Consider the following 19,211-nt stretch of genomic DNA (forward strand, 5'->3'; position numbering starts at 1 on the left):
TTTCCACTGCTTTTCCAGGGGCAGTAGCAGGGAGCTGGATTGGAAGTGGAGCAGCCGGGCCTCGGGTGCTCTGATATGGGATACTGGTGTTGCAGGTTGTGGCTTAACCCACTGCACCACGATTCCAGCCCCAACAGGCTGATTTCAAAACATCCATGGATGCAACTGGAAACCATTATATTTACTGAAATAAGCCAGTCCCCAAAAGACAGCTATCGTATGTTCTTCCTGACCTGGGGTAACTAACAGAGTACCTAAAATGTAATGTATTGGCGTGAAATGGACATTTTGAGATTTGATGATTGTTCACAGCCCTTGACTCCACTGTTGAGGGACAGTTTTTTTTTTTTTTTCCATACTATTTGTAGAGCTCTTTACTTAGTGTAATATCATGAGTATAAAGTAGGATGAAAATAGATCTTTGTAAAAATTAAGAGTGGGAATAGGTGAGGGAGGATGAAGAAGGGTTGGAGCTTGGTTGGGAGGGAGGGAAGGTTGGGAAGTGTCACTGTGTTCCTAAATCTGTATATATGAAATACATGAAACTTGTTTACCTTAAATAAGATTAAAAAAAAAAAAAAGGCACAATGAAACTCACAGAAATGCTCACGTACACTAAACACCACTCGGACTCCACACTGTTTACAACTCAGGAAACCAACCTCTGCCCCACAGAGACAACTGCTGCTTGTGGGGATGGGCAGTTTGGCTTCTGGCCTTGCCCTTGAACTTTCTCTCCCACTCCCTTCTGGGCTCCGCTCTGCCCTCTTATGGTGTCTCTACTGCTGGGTGTGCCCACACTCACATGTGAATACATATTTACTCTCACTTTAAGTGAATCCTGCTGTCATTTGTGCACCATGAAAGGATACAGTGAAATAAAATATCCATGGAAAGGTAAAATAATGACAATGGCCAAAACAATTCTGAAAAAGAGGCAAAAGGTTGGAGAATTCAGAAAACCTGATTTAAAATTCACTAGAGGGGCCGGCATTGTGGTGCAGGGGGTGAAGCCACCGTTCCAGACTGGAGCACTGGTTCGAGTCCTGGATGTTCTGCTTCCAATCCAGCTCCCTGCTAATGCAACTGGGAAGGCAGGGGGAGTTGGTCCAAGAACCTGCGCCCTTGCTACCCATGTAGGAGACCAGGATGGAGCTCCTGGCTTCTGGCTTCAGCGTGGCCCAGCCTGGCTGTCGTGGTCATCTGGGGAGTTCTGTGAACCAGTGGATGGAAGGTCTCTGTGTATATCTCTCTCTCTCCTGCTCTCTGTGACTCTGATATTTAAATAAATGAATAAAGAAATATTTAGGCCGGTGCTGTGCCGTGGTGGAATAAGCTGCCATCTGCAGTGCTGGCATCCTATATGGGCACCAGTTTGAGTCCTGGCTGCTCTACTTCCGATCTGGCTCTCTGTTGTGGCCTGGGAGAGCAGTGGAAGATGGCCCAGGTGCTTGGAACCCTGCACCTAGGTGGAGACTGGCTTTGGAATGGTGAATCTCTAGCCACTTCAGCCATCTAGGGAGAGAACCAGTGGATGGAAGACCTCTCTCTCTCTGCCTTTGCCTCTTCTGGATCTTAAAAAAAAAAAAAAGAAATCTTAACATTTTTTTTACCAGAGAGTGGCCATATTGAAGATGGTATGGCCTTGGTGAACAACACGTTCCATAGATGAATGGAAAAAAATACAGCAGGGACTCCAGAAACAGATTCACAAATGCAACAGACAAAGGCGGGAAGGCAACTAAACAGAACAGCCAGTGTTTTCATCAACAGGACAAGTGAACATCACGTGCTGAAAATGATCTGCAAAATGGGCCATTTTCAGCTGTTTTTGTAGGCCGCAGAAGAGAGATGGATCAGAAGAGGAAGGGCGGCCGGCGCCGTGGCTTAACAGGCTAATCCTCCGCCTTGTAGCACCAGCACACAGGGTTCTAGTCCCGGTTGGGGTGCCGGATTCTATCCCAGTTGCCCCTCTTCCAGGCCAGCTCTCTGCTATGGCCCGGGAAGGCAGTGGAGGATGGCCCAAGTCCTTGGGCCCTGCACCCGCATGGGAGACCAGGAGAAGCACCTGGCTCCTGGCTTCGGATCAGCACGATGCGCCGACCGCAGTGGCCATTGGAGGGTGAACCAACGGCAAAAAGGAAGACCTTTCTCTCTGTCTCTCTCTCTCACTATCCACTCTGCCTGTCAAAAAAAAAAAAAAAAAAAAAAAAAAGAAACCCAGAACAAGATAAAAGGTCTAATGGGATGGGAGCAGCAAACTCACACTGCTGGGGGGAGTGTAAACAGGAAGACAGCTCCTGGCTTCCCAGAAAGTTAAACACATACCTGCCACCAGCCCCAGCAGTTCATGTCTCCTTGTTTATCCAGGTTAAGTGAACGCCCACACCTAAACTCACACACAGGCATTTGTAGCAGTTTTATTGCCCCAAACAGGAAACGACCCAAATATCCTCCATACGATGAGACGAGACCAAACAATTAAAAGGAACAACCATTGCCAAGGTGCTAAACGAGGAGACTCTGCTGGCTACACTTATCCTGAGTCCGTTCCCGCGGTACTCCGGACAGCGCAGCGTGATGGGCGCAGACAGGGCCAGGGGCAGCAGTGTCTGCAGGGGAAGGACAGTGCCTGCATCCTGACTGCTGGCAGCTATAAGACCACCGCGTTTCCCAAGCCTTCAAGGGTGGGCGTCTGGCCCTCTGCTTAAGGAGCCCAGGCCCTGCACGAGTACCTGGACTGGATTCCTCGCTCCAGCTTCCTGCTGAGGCAGACTCGGGGTGGGGGGGGGGGCTCTCACAGCCACGCCGAAGTCAGGAGGCATCCCACACAAAGCACCTGAGCCATCGCCTGCTGCCTCCCAGGGTGTGCATTTGCAGGAGTCTGGAGCTGAATCCAGTCCCTCTGAAATGGGATGAGGGCGACCCACGCAGCATCTGAACCACACCAAGGGCCCACCCTGGTTTGTCTTTTTAAGTGGGTAAAGCATCTGAGAGCAGGCAGGCTGCACAGACAGCAGGCGACATGGGACATGGGAACAGAAGTCATCCCCATGTGGACGAAGTGTGTTCTCCTTTGAGGGAGCACAGTACTGAAGTGGGCGTCTGCCACCTGTAACCCAGAGACACGACCAGCCCCAGGCCTGTGTCAGCACAGCACTTGGCTGGAGTTGGAAGCCCGGGTCTTTGCTCCTGTCCCCCACATCTAAATCAAATCTGCCAACGACTCCTGTTCTGTCTTCTTAGCATCTCTCACGTTTGCCTGTTTCTCTCGGCCCTCAGTCACTTGGTCCGCACCACCACTTCTCCACGGAACTGTCTCAGCAGCCTCCTTCAACTGCACCTGCCGCTCCCAGTCAGCGCCCCTTCCCGTCCACTCCGCACACTGCAGTCAGGGCAGCAGGGGCCCAGGTCTGCAGGCACAATGTCAGTCCCGCAGTCTCTAGGGCCTGGACTCCAGCCCCATCTAATTGGAGCTCTGGGCTCTGCGCAGACCCAAACCCTCCTGCCCTCCTCGGCCTCGGGGCCTTTGCAGAGGCTGCTGTCTGCTGGGAATGCGTCCTCTCTGGGACGCCGCGCAATGGGCTGAGTTTCCGGCACACGCCCGCACCAGCCGTACACAGCCCGTCTGGCGCTGTCTGTCTCCCACACAAGCAAGGACAGGCCCTGTCAGTGTGCAGCCATACTACACAATGCACAAGCATTCTACATACATGTAATTACATATGAACTGTGATCACATGTATGTTATGTTCGTCATGGTGCCCGGGACCCAGCAGGTATGGAATACGTGTTTCTTGAGTGACTGGGTGAGCAGAGCCGGCTGTTTCCTGCCGCTCAGCAGGATGGGTAATTCTAGAGAGCGCCATTTCCACATCTCATTCAGCTGACTTGTTCAGCCACCACCCTCCAGGTTACATTCACATGCAACTGTAGACTTTTTTTTTTTTAACATGTAGAGTTACAGACACTGAGACAGAGAGAAAGGTCTTCCTTCTGTTGGTTCACTCCCCAAATGGTCGTTACGGCCAGTGCTGCGCCGATCTAAAGCCAGGAGCCAGGTGCCTCCTCCTGGTCTCCCATGCGGGTGCAGGGCCCAAGCACTTGGGCCATCCTCCACTGCCTTCCCGGGCCACAGCAGAGAGCTGGACTGGAAGAGGAGCAACCGGGACTAGAACCCAGCACCCATATGGGATGCCGGCGCTGCAGGTGGAGGGTTAACCTAGTAAACCACAGTGCTGGCTCAAGACTAGTCTTGGGCCGGCGCCGTGGCTTAACAGGCTAATCCTCCACCTTGTGGTGCCGGCACACCGGGTTCTAGTCCCGGTCGGGGCGCCGGATTCTGTCCCGGTTGCCCCTCTTCCAGGCCAGCTCTCTGCTATGGCCCGGGAGGGCAGTGGAGGATGGCCCAAGTCCTTGGGCCCTGCACCCACATGGGAGACCAGGAGAAGCACCTGGCTCCTGGCTTCGGATCAGCACGATGCGCCAGCCACAGCGGCCATTGGAGGGTGAACCAACGGCAAAAAGGAAGACCTTTCTCTCTGTCTCTCTATCCACTCTGCCTGTCAAAAAAAAAAAAAAAAAAGACTAGTCTTGATGTTCAGGTCTATGCAGAAAATTCCCCTCGAATGATATCTCCTGGGCCTGGGAAAAGGCGCGTGCTGAGCTCAGTGGAAGAAAGGAAAGAACGTGACTTCCCTCTCGGGGAACCTGTGGCGCAGAGGGGGGACCACGGAGGGACTCCTCGGAGCGGATGTTCCCGTTTCTGGCTTGCCTGAGGATGAGCTGGAGAACAGGCAGGCCCAGGCCGTCGCGAGGTTCCCGGCCAGAGCCACGGCGCTGTTTCAGGAGCGTGGTTCTGAAACTCTGGGCCTCAGGACCCCACTCAGCTAAGAAAATCACTGAGGACCCCAGAGAACTTTTGTTTAAGAGAGCCTTACTGACTGATACTGACTGTATTTGAGCTTAAAGCAGAGCAATTAAAAAAAAATAAATCCATTACATTTTTAAAAAAGATTTATTTATTTTACTTGAAAGTCAGAGTTACAGAGAGGTGGAGGCAGAGGCAGAGAGAGAGAGGTCTTCCATCTGCTGGTTCACTCCCCGAGTGGCCACAACAGCTGGAGCTGGGCCAGTCTGAAGCCAGGAGCCAGGAGCTTCCTCCGGGTCTCTCATGTGGGTACAGGGGCCCAAGGTCCTGGGTCAACTTTCACTGCTTTCCCAGGCCACAGCAGAGAGCTGGATCGGAAGTGGAGCAGCTTGGTACTGAACCAGTGCCCATATGGGATGCCGGCACCGCAGGTGGTCGCTTTACCTGCTACGCCAAGGGCCCTAAGCGCTGGCGCAATCCATTACATCTTAAGGTAAAAAACACACTGACAAGTCAGTCCTCCAACGTGGCCGAGTGAGAGAGCAGCACTGCTTCACTGTCTGCACATCTCTCCAATGTCTGGCTTCCCAAAGACAGGCTGGGCTAACTTTCTGCTTTTGTCTTAACATGGCTCTGGCTGAAATGCAGAAAGAAAATCTGGGGGCCGGCGCTGTAGCGCAGCAGCTTAACGCCCTGGCCTGAAGCGCCGGCATCCCATATGGGCGCCGGTTCTAGTCCCGGCTGCTCCACTTCCAATCCAGCTCTCTGCTGTGGCCTGGGAAAGCAGTGGAAGATGGCCCAAGTCCTTGGGCCCCTGCACCCGCGTGGGAGACCCGGAGAGCTCCTGACTCCAGATCGGCACAGATCCTGCCATTGTGGCCCCTTGGGGAGTGAACCATCGGATGGAAGACCTCTCTCTCTCTCTGCCTCTCCTCTCTCTGTGTAACTCTGACTTTCAAATAAATAAATAAATCTTTAAAAAAAAAAGATAACCAAAATCTGGTCTCACACAGACATGCAGCTGCAGGGGAGGAGGATGAGTAGCTCTTTAGGGAACCTGTGACCTCTGCTACACACCCAACACCCGCCCATCGCTGGGAAGGGGAGTGGCTACGTGGCTGAGACCTCACCCGAGTGCTGAGCTCCTCCATCCACGTCCAGAGCCAGGTCTCACACTCTCAGTACCTTTCTATCAGTGGTTTTTCTTTAAACATAATTTCTGGGTCATCTGGAAAATACTGGCTCGCTGAGTCACACAGTTTTCCAAGTGTCACTTACTCATTTCATTACATCTACTAAAAAATCCCATTTGGTCACGCTGCTGCCAAGCTCAGCAGGAGCCGGCAGTACCGGCAAGCTGAAGCTTGCTCTGGCAAGTACAAGTTTCCCAAAATTCCACATTTCCCTTAAGAGCTCAAATTTTAGGGGGCCAGTGAGTTGTTGTACTGGGTAAAGCCAGTGCTTGCGACAGTAGCAGCCCATATGAATGACAGCTCGTGTCCCGGCTGCTCCACTTCTGAGCCAGCTCCCTGCTAATGGCCTGGGAAAAGCAGTGGAAGATGGCCCAAGTATTTGGACCTCTGACACCCATGTGGGAGACCTGGATGAAGCTCCTGGTTTCAGCCTGGCCCAGTGCTGGCCGTTGCGGCCATTTGGGGACTGTATCAGTGGTAAATCCCCCCTACCCCTTTATGTAACTCTGATATTGAAATAAATAAAATCTTTAAGGCAAAAAAGATCAAATTTCATCACTGACAACAAACACTAACAGTTATTTTCCTTAAAGTAATGTTCTCACTTTATCATTGAAAAAACATTTTTTTAAAAAAAGACTTATTTATTTAAAAGACAGAGACAGGGATTTTCCATCCCCTGGTTCACTCCCCAAACGGCTGCAATGGGTGGGGCTAGGCCAGGCTGAAGCCAGGAGCCCAGAACTGAAACGGGGTCCCACGTGGGTGGCAGGGACTCAACCACCTGAGGCAACGTCTGCTGACCCCAGGTGCCCGTCAGCAGGAAGCTGCATCAGAGCGGAGGCAGAACTTGAACCCAGGCGCTCTGCTGTGGGATGTGGGCGTCGCCAGCAGCAGCTGAACTGCTGTGTCAAACACGTGCCTCTCTTTCGTTTATTTTTTTGAGAAAAGCCTGCTAAGTATTCCAGCCTGAATCACTGGTTGGTCTGCCAGTCATCTTCCTGGTAAGACGTATTCTGTGGGAACAGTTCAAGTTCGGCTTGAAGCTCAAGTGTGCAGGTGCCTGCCCTCCGGACGGCTGCCCAGGTGCCCTGCACACTGCACTGCGGGGGGGCTTCAAGGGCCAGTGTGCAAGGTTGTGAACAGATTCTGTCTTCTTGCAGACCACTGTGTAGAACTGTGGGCACCCGGTCAGTCTGGAGCCCGGCCTAGCTGCTCACCCACTCTTGCACCATCCTGCAAATGTCAACGCTGTGGAGAGGCCCAAGCCTTAGCGCGCCTGCGAAAGTCTTCGGATTTCACAGACCCTCTGAAACGGCCTCAGGGGCCCCAGCAATCTGTGGTTTCAGGCTCTGCACTTTTTTTTTTTTTTTAATTTGACAGACAGAGTTAGTGAGAGAGAGAGACAGAGAGAAAGGTCTTCCTTCCGTTGGTTCACCCCCAAATGGCCGCCATGGCCGGTGCTGTGCCGATCTGAAGCCAGAAGCCAGGTGCCTCCTCCTGGTCTCCCATGCGGGTGCAGGGCCCAAGCACTTGGGCCACCCTCCACTGCCCTCCCGGGCCACAGCAGAGAGCTGGCCTGGAAGAGGACTAGAACCCGGCGCCCATATGGGATGCCGGCGCCGGCCCCCAGACTCTGCACTTCTTAACTCAGGGAGCGAACCCTCTGAGATCTTAGGTACAAGTTGGTACAAACATCCACTGGGAAGGCTCGAACCCCAGCAGTGAATACTTCATTGTGAACAGGGCAGATCCTTTCCACCAGTCACACTGTGACTTGGTTCTGTTTTCAGGATTAGAAAAACACCCTTGGCTGAGCAACAGATTAACTAGCTAATTTAATGAAAAAAACAAAACAAAACAAAACAAAGCAAAAACCAGATGGCTGGTTGTATCAAAAATATGACTGAAACAGAGATAATGGGGTTTTGTAATTCAGGCCTGCGTTGCTCCTTTTCACCCTTAGGTCTCTGAACTCGAGCTTTTTTATCTAGAAAAGAAAAAGGTCAGACTACAGATCGGCAATGTTTGTTCAAATGCAGGTCTAGGGGCCGGCACTGTGGTGTAGCAGGTGGAGCTGCCGTGTCCGACACCAGCATCCCATATAGGCGCCCGTTCAATTCCCAGCTGCTCCACTTCCAATCCAGCTCCCAGCTAAACAGCCTGGGAAAGGTGATGGAGGAGGGCCCAAGTGCTTGGGCCCCTGCTACGCATGTGAGATGGCTAGAGGAGGCTCCTGGCTTCAGCCTGGTCCAGTCCCAAGCCATTGCGGTCATCTGGGGAGTGGACCAGAGAATGGAAACACTCTCTCTCTCTGACACACACACACACACACACACACTCACTCTCTCTCTCTCTCTCTCTCTCCCCTCTTCCCCCCTCCCTCTCTGTAGCTCTCACTTTTGAGTGAGTGGACAAATCTTTAAAAAAAAATAATAACAATAAAAATAAAATGTGGTGTAGCATCCCCAGTGTCTGAACAAGCACACGTCTACAGAGGCTCAGTGCCATGAGTCAGCAGAGAGCACAAATCACCCATGGGGTGGCTACAATGAAGAGAGATGACAACAAGGAAACTGGAACCCCCATTCACCATTGAAAGCAGAGTAGACGATGAAGCCACCCTGAAAGCCGCCCAGCAGTCCCTAGAATGTTCAAACACCCAGGGCCAGTCCGGGACCCAGCAGCTCCTCTCCTGGGTGCAGATCCAAGAGAAACGCACCTTGTTCACACCATAGCTTGTCCGTTCACGACAGTCAGAAAACCAGAAACAACCCAAATGTGCGGCAACAGGTGACTGGGTCAACAAAAAGTGGTGGATCTGTGTGACGGAGTCCCATCTGCATGACTCAAGCTGTAACACGGCTGAACCCTGAAAGTGCCATGCCACATGAAAGCAGCCAGACACAGGAGGTCACATGGCGCACAGTCCTTTCACACGAAATGCCCAGAACAGGTGAATCCACAGACAGAAAGCCCGTCAGTGGTTCCCGGGCTGGCGGGTGGGGGTGGGGGGGAATGGCAGAGGCTGCCAGAGAAAAGAAGACTGCCTGGGGGCACTAGAATGTTCTAACACTACATGGGATGACACTTGGCATAATCCCATGTTCGTACTAAAAATCACCGAGTCATATACTTAAATGAGTGAGTTATAAGGCGTATGAATATTTTAACAAGTCTGTAACAAACCACACAGCAGTATTAGGCAAGGCATGTAGAAGTAGCAGCACTAGGAGAGCTTTGGATTCTCCACAGCTGTTAGTTAACGTTTCCATCTATAACACACATGGTGGCCAAAATACGGACACACATCAGAAAGGACCACAGCTGTTAGTTAACGTTTCCATCTGTAACACACATGGTGGCCAAAATACAGACACACATCAGAAAGAACCCAGGAAGCCACAGGGACCGTTTCAGCACAACGGCCAAGTGTAGCTTAAGAGGCAAGCACGCCAAGGGTTGTGGCTGCAGAACTTCTCGTGAAAATGGAGGGGTCGATGTGGTATAGCAGGTAAAGCCGTCACCTACAGTGCCAGCATCCCATAAGGGCACCGGTTCAAGTCCCCGCTGCTCTGCTTCCAATCCAGCTCCCTGCTATGGCCTGGGAAAGCAGCAGACGATGGCCCAAGTGCTTGGGCCCCTGCACACACATGGGAGACCAGGAAGAAGCTCCTGGCTCCTGGCTGCGGACTGGCTCAGCTCCAGCCATTGTGGCCATTTGGGGAGTGAACCAGCGGATGGAAGACCCCTCCCCCCACCTCTCTGTAATTCTGCCTTTCAAATAAATAAATAAAAATCTTCAAAAAATTATACATATTTATAAAAAAAAAAAAAGAAAAAGAAAACAGAGCTGCAAGGAGGCCGTAGTTGTCACAGCAGGCTCATGCTTTGCCTGGAATGGGGGTCACCTACCAGTCACCTGAATTCTGGTCCCACTCTCTAGGCCTGAGGGGTCACAGACCACTGCCTACAGCCAACCATGCCACACTCTTTCTTCTTTTACTGGACTTTCCATCAAGGCCAAAACACAAGTGAAACCCCAGACCCAGTCTGCCCCCACCCCTTCTTCCCTCAAAGGTGCAGACAGGCGAGGGGGAAGGAAAAGGCTATGTCTCTTCGGAACTCACCTCCGTCAGGGCTGCGAGGGAAGCAATGAGCTGCTCTCCACTCACCCTGGGAGTCATCTTGGGGGCGCGAGGTCTCACCTGGCACACGCAAGGGCTCTCTCTGCACATCCTGGCCACGGCCACGTGCAGGGGACAGACCCACTGTGCAGCTTTGTAACTCGACCTGCTGCCGAGGCTGCGTCACTTCACGGCACCGCCACAACCCGAGACCTTTTTGTGCTGGCATCCCACATGGAAATGAAAGCTTTCGGTGGCGGTGGGGTGCAGAAATCTTGTTCGCGATCCCACTTCCGCACCTAAAGAGGTGCCTGGCCACGGTGGACGCTCAGGAAACATCTGTGAAATGCTTCTAAGAGCAAGGCCAGCACGTGCAGGGCGGGCATGGGAGGGGTCTACCGGGACGCAGCAGGGACGAGGGGGAGGGTAACTGGAAGGATGCTCTCAGGGGGCTCTGCGTGTCCTGGTGGCTCCGCAAACAACTGCTGCTGCGAAACGCTTGTGAGAGACTGACGCAGGCCTCCGGCGTCACCCGCACCAGGCCAACCGACACCCAGCATCCTCCCAAGACTCCTTCCTACTCACTTACAGGATGGGAGTCAACTGGGGACCACTGGCAGCCAAGACCCTGTGAAAATAAAAACCTGGGGGGCACCTGGCCCACTTAGGGTGCCCGCATCCCGTCCTGGAGTGCCTGTGTCTGAGTCGGATTCCGCTCCCTGCTGACGCACGCCCGGCAGGCAGCAGGGGTGGCTCAAGCTGCTGGGTCTCTGGCAGTCACGTGGAAGCCCCAGAACGAGTCACAGGCTCCTGGCTTTGCCTGGCCCAGCCCTGGCTGTGGTGGGCATTTGGGGAGTGAATCAGTGGATGGAAGATCTTTGTCTCTCTGCCTTTCAGGTGAACAAAAATTTAAAAAAAGAAAATAAAAAAGGAAAAATCGTCCATACGTGTAAATACAATATATAAATTTTTAGTCAAATATATAATAAAAATTAAGTTTAAAATAAAATAAACAATATATACTAAAGAGTTTTAAATTAATTGGGGAAATGGAACATTTAATGTATGAATTAGGGACAAATGATTTTTCAATAATTTTAGGAGAAAATCAAATAAGAACTGAAGTTACATTCTTAACCTCTATCACATAGACAAAAAAGTTTTAAGAGCATTACAAAATGTAATATGAAGAATAAAGATATTAAAGTATAAGGAGAGAATACATTTGGGGAGTGAACCAGCAGATGGAAGAGCTGCCTTTCAAATAAATAAAGTAAATAAACACAACATTTTAAAAAGTTAACAATAGCTGGCACCATGGCTCAACAGGCTAATCCTCCGCCTAGCGGCGCCGGCACACCGGATTCTAGTCCTAGTCAGGGCGCCAGATTCTGTCCCGGTTGCCCCTCTTCCAGGCCAGCTATCTGCTATGGCCCAGGAGTGCAGAGGAGGATGGCCCAAGTGCTCGGGCCCTGCACCCCATGGGAGACCAGGAGAAGCACCTGGCTCCTGCCTTGGGATTAGTGCAGTGCGCCGGCCGCGGCGGCCATTGGAGGGTGAACCAACGGCAAAGGAAGACCTTTCTCTCTGTCTCTCTCTCTCTCACTGTCCACTCTGCCTGTCAAAAATAAAAAAGTTAACAATAAATTAAAACAATCAGGAAGACCTCAACTACTGACACGTAGACTGACACGTAGACATCAGATAAAGTATTTTGGGGCTGTGACACAGCGGGTTACGCCAGCCTCTGGGATGCCGGTGTCCCACGTGAGCACCAGTTGGAGTCCCAGCTGCTCCACTTCCAATCCAGTTAACGAACTTGGAAAAACAGCAGAGGATGGCCCAAGGGCTTGGGCCCCTGCACCCACGTGGGAGACCCGGCTGGAGTTCCAGGATCCTGCCATTAGGCTGGCCCAGCCCCAGCCGTTTGGGAAGTGAAACCGAAGATGGGCAATCTCTCTCTGCCCCCCCTTCTCTGTAACTCTGCTTTTCAAATACACAAGTAAATCTTTAGAAAAGAATTGGATTAACAGTACAGGCAGTTCTGAATTATGTCATTCTGGAAAAAAATATCAGTAGGTTAAGAAAGACTTCAATGAAAATCAGTATTTAAAATTTTATCTTGGGGCCAGTGCTGTGGTGTAGTGGGTAAAGCCGTTGCCTGCAGTGCCAGCACCCCAAATGGGCGCTGATTCGAGACTCGGCCACTCCGCTTTTTTTTTTTTTTTGACAGGCAGAGTGGACAGTGAGAGAGAGAGACAGGTCTTCCTTTTTGCTGTTGGTTCACCCTCCAATGGCCACTGTGGCCAGCGCATCATGCTGATCCGAAGCCAGGAGCCAGGTGCTTCTCCTGGTCTCCCAGGCGGGTGCAGGGCCCAAGCACTTGGGCCATCCTCACTGCACTCTGGGGCCACAGCAGAGAGCTGGCCTGGAAGAGGGGCAACCGGGATAGAATGCGGCGCCCCGACCGGGACTAGAACCCGGTGTGCCGGCGCCGCAAGGTGGAGGATCAGCCTGTTAAGCCACAGCGCTGGCCTGCCACTCCACTTTCGATCCAGCTCTCTGCTATGGCCTGGAAAAGCAGTAGAAGATGGCCCAAGTGCTTGTGCCCCTGCACCCATGTGGGAGACCCAGAAGAAGCTCCTGGCTTTGGATTTGTGCAGGTCCGGCCGTTGCAGCCATCTGGGGAGTGAACCAGCGGATGGAAGACTCTCTCTCTCTCTCTCTCTTCTTCTGCCTTTCTGTAACTCTGCCTTTCAAATACATAAATAAATAAATCTTTAAAAAATCAATTTTATCTTAAGTAACAATCACTCCCCAATAACTTGGAGTACTAATTCCAAAGAGGATAAAATTCTAGCAATTCAAAAAAACCTCAACAGAATATTGAAGTTCAGCGTTCGATAAATAAAACGAATGCTGAACTAAGTGCAGGGTGACACTGATGCAGCCAGTCAGGACGCACGGTCCAGTACCAGCCTGGCCCCACTAGCATTTGAACCCCGCCCCATCATTAGATTTTTCTGCACACATATGGACATGTTTACTTCTAAATGATACAATGGCACTATTATATTAATGTCATGTATGAAAAAAATTAAAGATAAAAAATAAATTAATGATAAAAGAAGTTCCAATACAAGTCCCAACTTTTCTACTGCACCGGGTACGTGTGATTAGGGGAGCCGGCTCCCCTCACGCCGACGGCCACGGTTCTCTGCAGGTGTGCCCAGGCAGTGCCGTCCTCCCTGACCCGGAGCCCGCAGGTGCTGCGATCACTCACCATGTGCACCACCTCGGGGTAGATGGGCTCGGTGATCACGTTCCGGTTGTGGGTGATGTACTCCACCATCTCACTCAGCGCCGCTCGCTTCACCTCCTTCCACTTCAGGTCGCTCAGCGGGTCGGAAACAAAGTCGAAGAGGACGCAGCACTGCCGCAGCTTCTGGATGAAGAGCTTCTCTTGGTCAGCAGGAGGAACATCTGCAACGCAGAGGGCAAACACGGGGCTGCAACCGTGCCGAGCAGCGCAGGGATGCGCTCTCCATTACCACACGTTTAAGAGAAGAGGGGTGACGGTGAACGGGGGTGACACATTCCTCAAGAAAATGAAAAGAAACAGCTAGTGACTGCTCAGACCCCAAGGGCAGTGTGACAAAGTTTCTAGGCTTTTAGATCCCTTCAACACAGATTCACTCAACAAATACTCTCCGAGCGCCAGGATCCCCCGCCCGGCGCCATGTGGGACACACTAGCTACCCAGGGGCAGACAGCAGGGCCCGTCCTGAGGGATGGGGCACGGGCACACTGACACCACGTGGTAACAGCAGGACGGAGCCAAGGGCAGATAAAGGATGAGGGGAAGGGGCCTCGTGAGCATCTGTGGGCTCTGAACTCCTCACGAGCTGTGTGGGCACGAGGGGTCCCACACTGTCGCTGACGAACAGAGCAACTGGCCTCAGTCCAGAGATGGCCAAAACCCACTGCTCCTCACAGGCCCCCTCCTCATCTTGCTCCACAGTCAACACCTCTCACGTGGTGACAGTGACACGGCAAGCTACTCGCCCACGTGACTGATGGCGGCAAAGACAGCTGTACAGAATCAGTAAGTACCGTTGATTATACAGCGAGAGGCCTCATACTAAGGACTTCAAACACACTGGTCTTCTCTTCCATTTTATCTCTATGAAAACACAACAGAGATAAAGAAACAGGTTTGGGACTGTAACTGGTACAGCCACTATGGAAGACAGTATGGAGATACCTCAGCAGTCTGAATATAGTCCTACCTATGACCCAGCCATCCCACTCCTGGGAATTTACCCAAGGGAATTGAAATCAGCATATGAAAGAGTTATCTGTACCCCATGTTTACTGCAGCTCAACTCACAATAGCCACGATATGGAATCAACCCAGATGTCCTTCAACTGAGGACTGGATAAAGAAATTATGGGACAGGTGCACCATGGAATACTACACAGCAGTAAAAAAAAAAAAAAAGAAAAAAAAAAGAAAAGAAAAAAGAAATCTTGTTGTTTGCAACAAAAGGAATAAAACTAGAAAACATTATACTTAGTGAAATAAGCCAGTCCCAAAAGGACACATACCAAACATTCTCCCTGAACTCTGATGACTAATAGAGCACCTAACAGGTAATCGAAGTGAAACTGACACTTTAAGATGCAGTGACTGAACAGCCCTGTCTTGACTGTTGAGGAACGTTTTTTTTTTTTCCTATACTATTTGTTGAACTCTCTACTTAGTGAGTTACTCATATGTGTATAAAGTTAATTGAAAATAGATCTTAGTAAAAAAATAAGAATGGGAATAGGAGAGGGAGGAGGGAGAGGGGTGGGAGTGTGGGTACAATGGGAAGAACCACCACGTTCCTAAAGTTGTATTTATGAGATGCATGAAGCTTGTCTTTCCCAGAAGCCTTTTGTTTAAGGACTACAATCTAGAGGATATTTTTACGGCGTTGTAGCAGGGAATAGTTTTCCTCAACAAGGCACAGGGGAAAAACAAACATAAGGGAAAGAAGGATAAAAATCAACTACACTAAAATAAGAGCTTCTGTTCTGAGACCCTCGGCTGCGAACGGAAAGCAGACCTCAGACTGAGAGGATGCACTTGCAGCATTCAAACCTGGCAAAGAACTAACACGCAGGACACACAGAGCGTCTGGGGTCTGCTGTCCAAGTGGGTAAACATGAAGTCATTTCAGAGAAGAGAACTCACAAACCTGCGGACAGATGAAGATTTGTAATTGGGAAAAAGAAAATCAAAATCACAATAAAACTACCATGCCCCCCCCCCCCCCACACACACAAAGAAGGTTAATAAAGGGTCTCTGAAGGGCTGGCAAGTGATAAACAAAGCTCGCAGGAGGAGTGCCCAGTGTCCGGGTGGGCCCGACAGCTGTCCTGGCTGGAGATGAGACGTGGGGATATCAAGAAATGGTCGTCTTGACATGCACGCTGCAGTGTGCCAGAGACCGCAAACACTTGCGTGGCTCGGTGAACCAGTACTTTCCAAGTGATGAACAGACACAACTGCGGTCACAGTCTCAGTCAAGGCAAAGCAGACCCTTGGGCTTCCACGGAATAAAGTGTGCAGACACCCCAGGTTCCAAGTGCAGGCTCCTTTCAGAAACTTCCCATCTGTTCAGCTTTGGTGTAATCCTAAAGAGACGTCCACAACTACCTGAAAGCCCAATACAGTCATCTTTAGTAACCCTGTCTTCCTACGCTACCAGCTAGGGCAACAGGCTGAAGCAGACAAGACTCCAGCTACCTCCCGGTAAGACAGGCACCGCGGAGATTTGCAAAATTAAACAGTGCCACTCTTTTCACTAAATTTGCTTGTTTTGGAAAATATTTTTCTTTTTTTTTTTTTTTTAAAGATTTTATTTATTTATTTGAGAGGTAGAGTTATAGACCTTGACAGGGAGAGACAGAGAGAAAGGTCTTCCTTCCACTGGTTCATTCCCCAAATGGCCGCAACAGCCGGAGCCATGCTTATCTGAAGCCAGGAGCCAGGTGCTTCTTCCTGGTCTCCCATGCGGGTGCAGGGGCCCAAGGACTTGTGCCATCTTCCACTGCTTTCCCAGGCCACAGCAGAGAGCTGGATTGGAAGAGGAGCAGCCAGGACAAGAACCGACACCCATATGGGATGCTGGCGCCGTAGGTGGAGGATTAACCTACTGTGCCATGGCACCAGCCCCCGGAAAATATTTTCATAAAAGACATTATGTTAATATATGATAGGTTTCTTTAAAAAAAAAATTTTTTTTTTAATTTATCTGTTGCTTACTTATTTAGAGGCAGACAGTGACAGAGACAGAGAGACAACTTCTACCTACTGGTTCTCTCCAAATGCCCTCAACAGCTGGGGCTGGGCTGAGCTGACACTGGGGGTTGGGTCTCCCTCGTAGGGGCAGGCACCCAACAACTAGAGCCGCCACCTGCTACGTCCCATGGTGTGCATTAGCAGGAAGCGGGATTGGAGGTGGAGCTGGGACTTGAACCCAGGAACTTGGACATGGGATGTGGGTGTTCCAGTTTCTTAGTCACCAGGCCAAACATCTGCCTTGTTTGTTATTTTTCAATGATCTATAGGTGCTTAAGATTCTTCTCGATTCAGTTTCAATTATGGTCAATATTAACAGCTAAGCTTGCATAAGCAAACTCTTTGGGGTCCTATATAATTTTTAGGTGTGTGAGGGACAGGAAAGTCAGTGCCCCACCGCACCCCAGGGAGTGTCCCTGCAGCATTTGCTGTCCTTTGACTTGGTGAGTTGTGTGTGTCTCTCCTTAAACCCACACCTAGCCGCTCTGGCTCGTTCCTATGCTGTCAACTTCCTGTTCAGTTTCTTCTACAAAGCTTACTCATTTCCTAGTTAGATAAGAGGCACTTGCTCTGCACCGGTCATACAGCCCTTCCCGTCACTCTGGACGTCAACCTGCTGACCGAAGCTTTTTGAGGGCAGGTGTCATGGGATTTTGTTTTTAGTTCTTAGAATTCCCTGGTCCCAACAGTGAGCCCCGAAAGAGCAGGCACGCAAGTGACCCTGCCCTCTGTCCTACCCTGCAGGCAGAGTGACAGCACCAGAACATTCCTCCCCGAGACTCTCAAGAGACCATGAGAACCGAGACTTGAATCCTAAACGCGCAAGAACTCAGTGACTGTTCAATCACTTGACACAAGTAACTGCAATTACAATGCTCAGGACTCTTAACATTCAAATAGCGAGGCTTTCTGGGAAAAAAAAAAAAAAGAAAAAAGAAAAGAAAAAAAGGTTCATTTTCTAAACTGCCTCCTTGCCGGCCTTCTACCTTCATCAGTTCTACAACTTCTCATATCCCAGTTGGCCAGCACCTCCCTGAGTTCATGCTTGTTGTCACAGCCTCTGTTCTGAGACCTGTTTGGCACTCACACTCGGCACTACAGAGAGCTATGGGCTCCAAGTTCACCCCACATTCAGAATCTGCTCACGGCACAGCTTCTACGAAGGAAGGGGCCAGTCCTCACTGGATCCTTGTGACAACAGCGTCAAGCCAGGGGAGGAGATGGCCACGGCATGGTGAAGGGACAAAGCACGGGCATGACAGCTCCTCGCTCAGCAAATCCAAACTCCAAACGGTGCTGGGGTCACCAGGGCAGTGTCTTACAGACCTCAAGAGGCCCTGAAGGCACCGTTTCCTTTTTAAACACAGCGCACGATAACCGATATTCCAAATGGAGATAACACTGTCACCAAAATCCGAGGAAAAGATATTCCTAAGAAGGGAGAGGGGCCACTGCTGTGGCGTAATGGGTTAAGTCACTGCCTGCGATGCTGGCATCAGACGTGGACAGAGGTTCGAGTCCCGGCTCAACTTCCGACCCAGCTCCCTGCTGAATGCGCCGAGGAAAACAGCGGAAGATGGCCCAAGTACTTGGGCCCCTGCACCCATGGTGGGAGACTCAGATGAGACTCCGGGCCCCTGGCTCTGGCTCTGGCCCAGCCCCAGCCATAGAGGCCATTTGGAGAGTGAACCCACAGTTGGAAGATCTTTCTCTCTGAGGCTCTGCCTTTCAAATAAATAAGTAAATAAATAAGTAAAGGAAGAGCAAAGGCTGTTAAGACAGCTCCGTCCTCCACTGGCGTGCCTGACCCCAGCTTCCCGCTAATGCAGATCCTGGGGAGCAGTGTGATGGCTCAGGCACTTGGTCCCTGCTACCCATGAAGGAACTGGATTAAGTTCCTAGCTCCTAGCTTCAGCCTCAACTAGGGGCTCTCGCAATGCTCTAGGGAGTGAATCAGTGCTTGGAAGCTCTCTCTCAAATACATTTAAAAACTTTTTTAAAAAATGGAGTAAAACATTTTTTTTTAAAATTATTTTTGACAGGCAGAGTGGACAGTGAGAGAGAGAGACAGAGAAAGGTCTTCCTTTTGCCGTTGGTTCACCCTCCAATGGCTGCCGCGGTAGGTGCGCTGCGGCCGGCGCACTGCGCTAATCCCAAGGCAGGAGCCAGGTGCTTCTCCTGGTCTCCCATGCGGGTGCAGGGCCCAAGAACTTGGGCCATCCTCCACTGCACTCCCTGGCCACAGCAGAGAGCTGGCCTGGAAGAGGGGCAACTGGGACAGGATCGGTGCCCCGACCGGGACTAGAACCCGGTGTGCCGGCGCCGCAAGGCGGAGGATTAGCCTAGTGAGCCGCGGCGCCGGCCGGAGTAAAACATTTTTACCATATTTTTTAAAAATTTATTTTATTTATTTGAAAGACAGAGTTACAGAGAGAGGTAGAAACAGAGAGAGAGGTCTTCCATCCGCTGGTTCCCCAATTGGCCACAATGGCCGGAGCTGCGCCAATCTGAAGCCAGGAGTCAGGAGCTCCGTCCGGGTCTCCCACGTAGGTGCAGGGGCCCAAGGACTTGGGCCATCTTCTACTGCTTTCCCAGGCCATAGCAGAGAGCTGGATTGGAAGAGGAGCAGCCAGGACTAGAACCAGTGCCCATATGAGATGCTGGTGCTTCAG

The 19,211-nt window shown here is 51.0% G+C and overlaps 1 protein-coding gene across 9 annotated transcripts in view; it reads right to left on the minus strand.

Moving 5' to 3' along the window:
* PPP2R5C (protein phosphatase 2 regulatory subunit B'gamma) overlaps positions 1-19,211 on the minus strand; it is a 155,825-nt gene that overhangs the window by 42,611 nt on the left and 94,003 nt on the right. For all 9 annotated transcript variants that reach the window (XM_062181774.1, XM_062181773.1, XM_062181777.1 and 6 more), the window contains one exon: positions 13,474-13,673. In XM_062181774.1, coding sequence (XP_062037758.1) covers positions 13,474-13,673 — 200 coding nt within the window. The remainder of the gene's footprint in view (positions 1-13,473; positions 13,674-19,211) is intronic.

This window comes from Lepus europaeus, chromosome 22 (assembly GCF_033115175.1).
Source record: "Lepus europaeus isolate LE1 chromosome 22, mLepTim1.pri, whole genome shotgun sequence".
In the NCBI taxonomy this organism is placed as follows: Eukaryota; Metazoa; Chordata; class Mammalia; order Lagomorpha; family Leporidae; genus Lepus; species Lepus europaeus.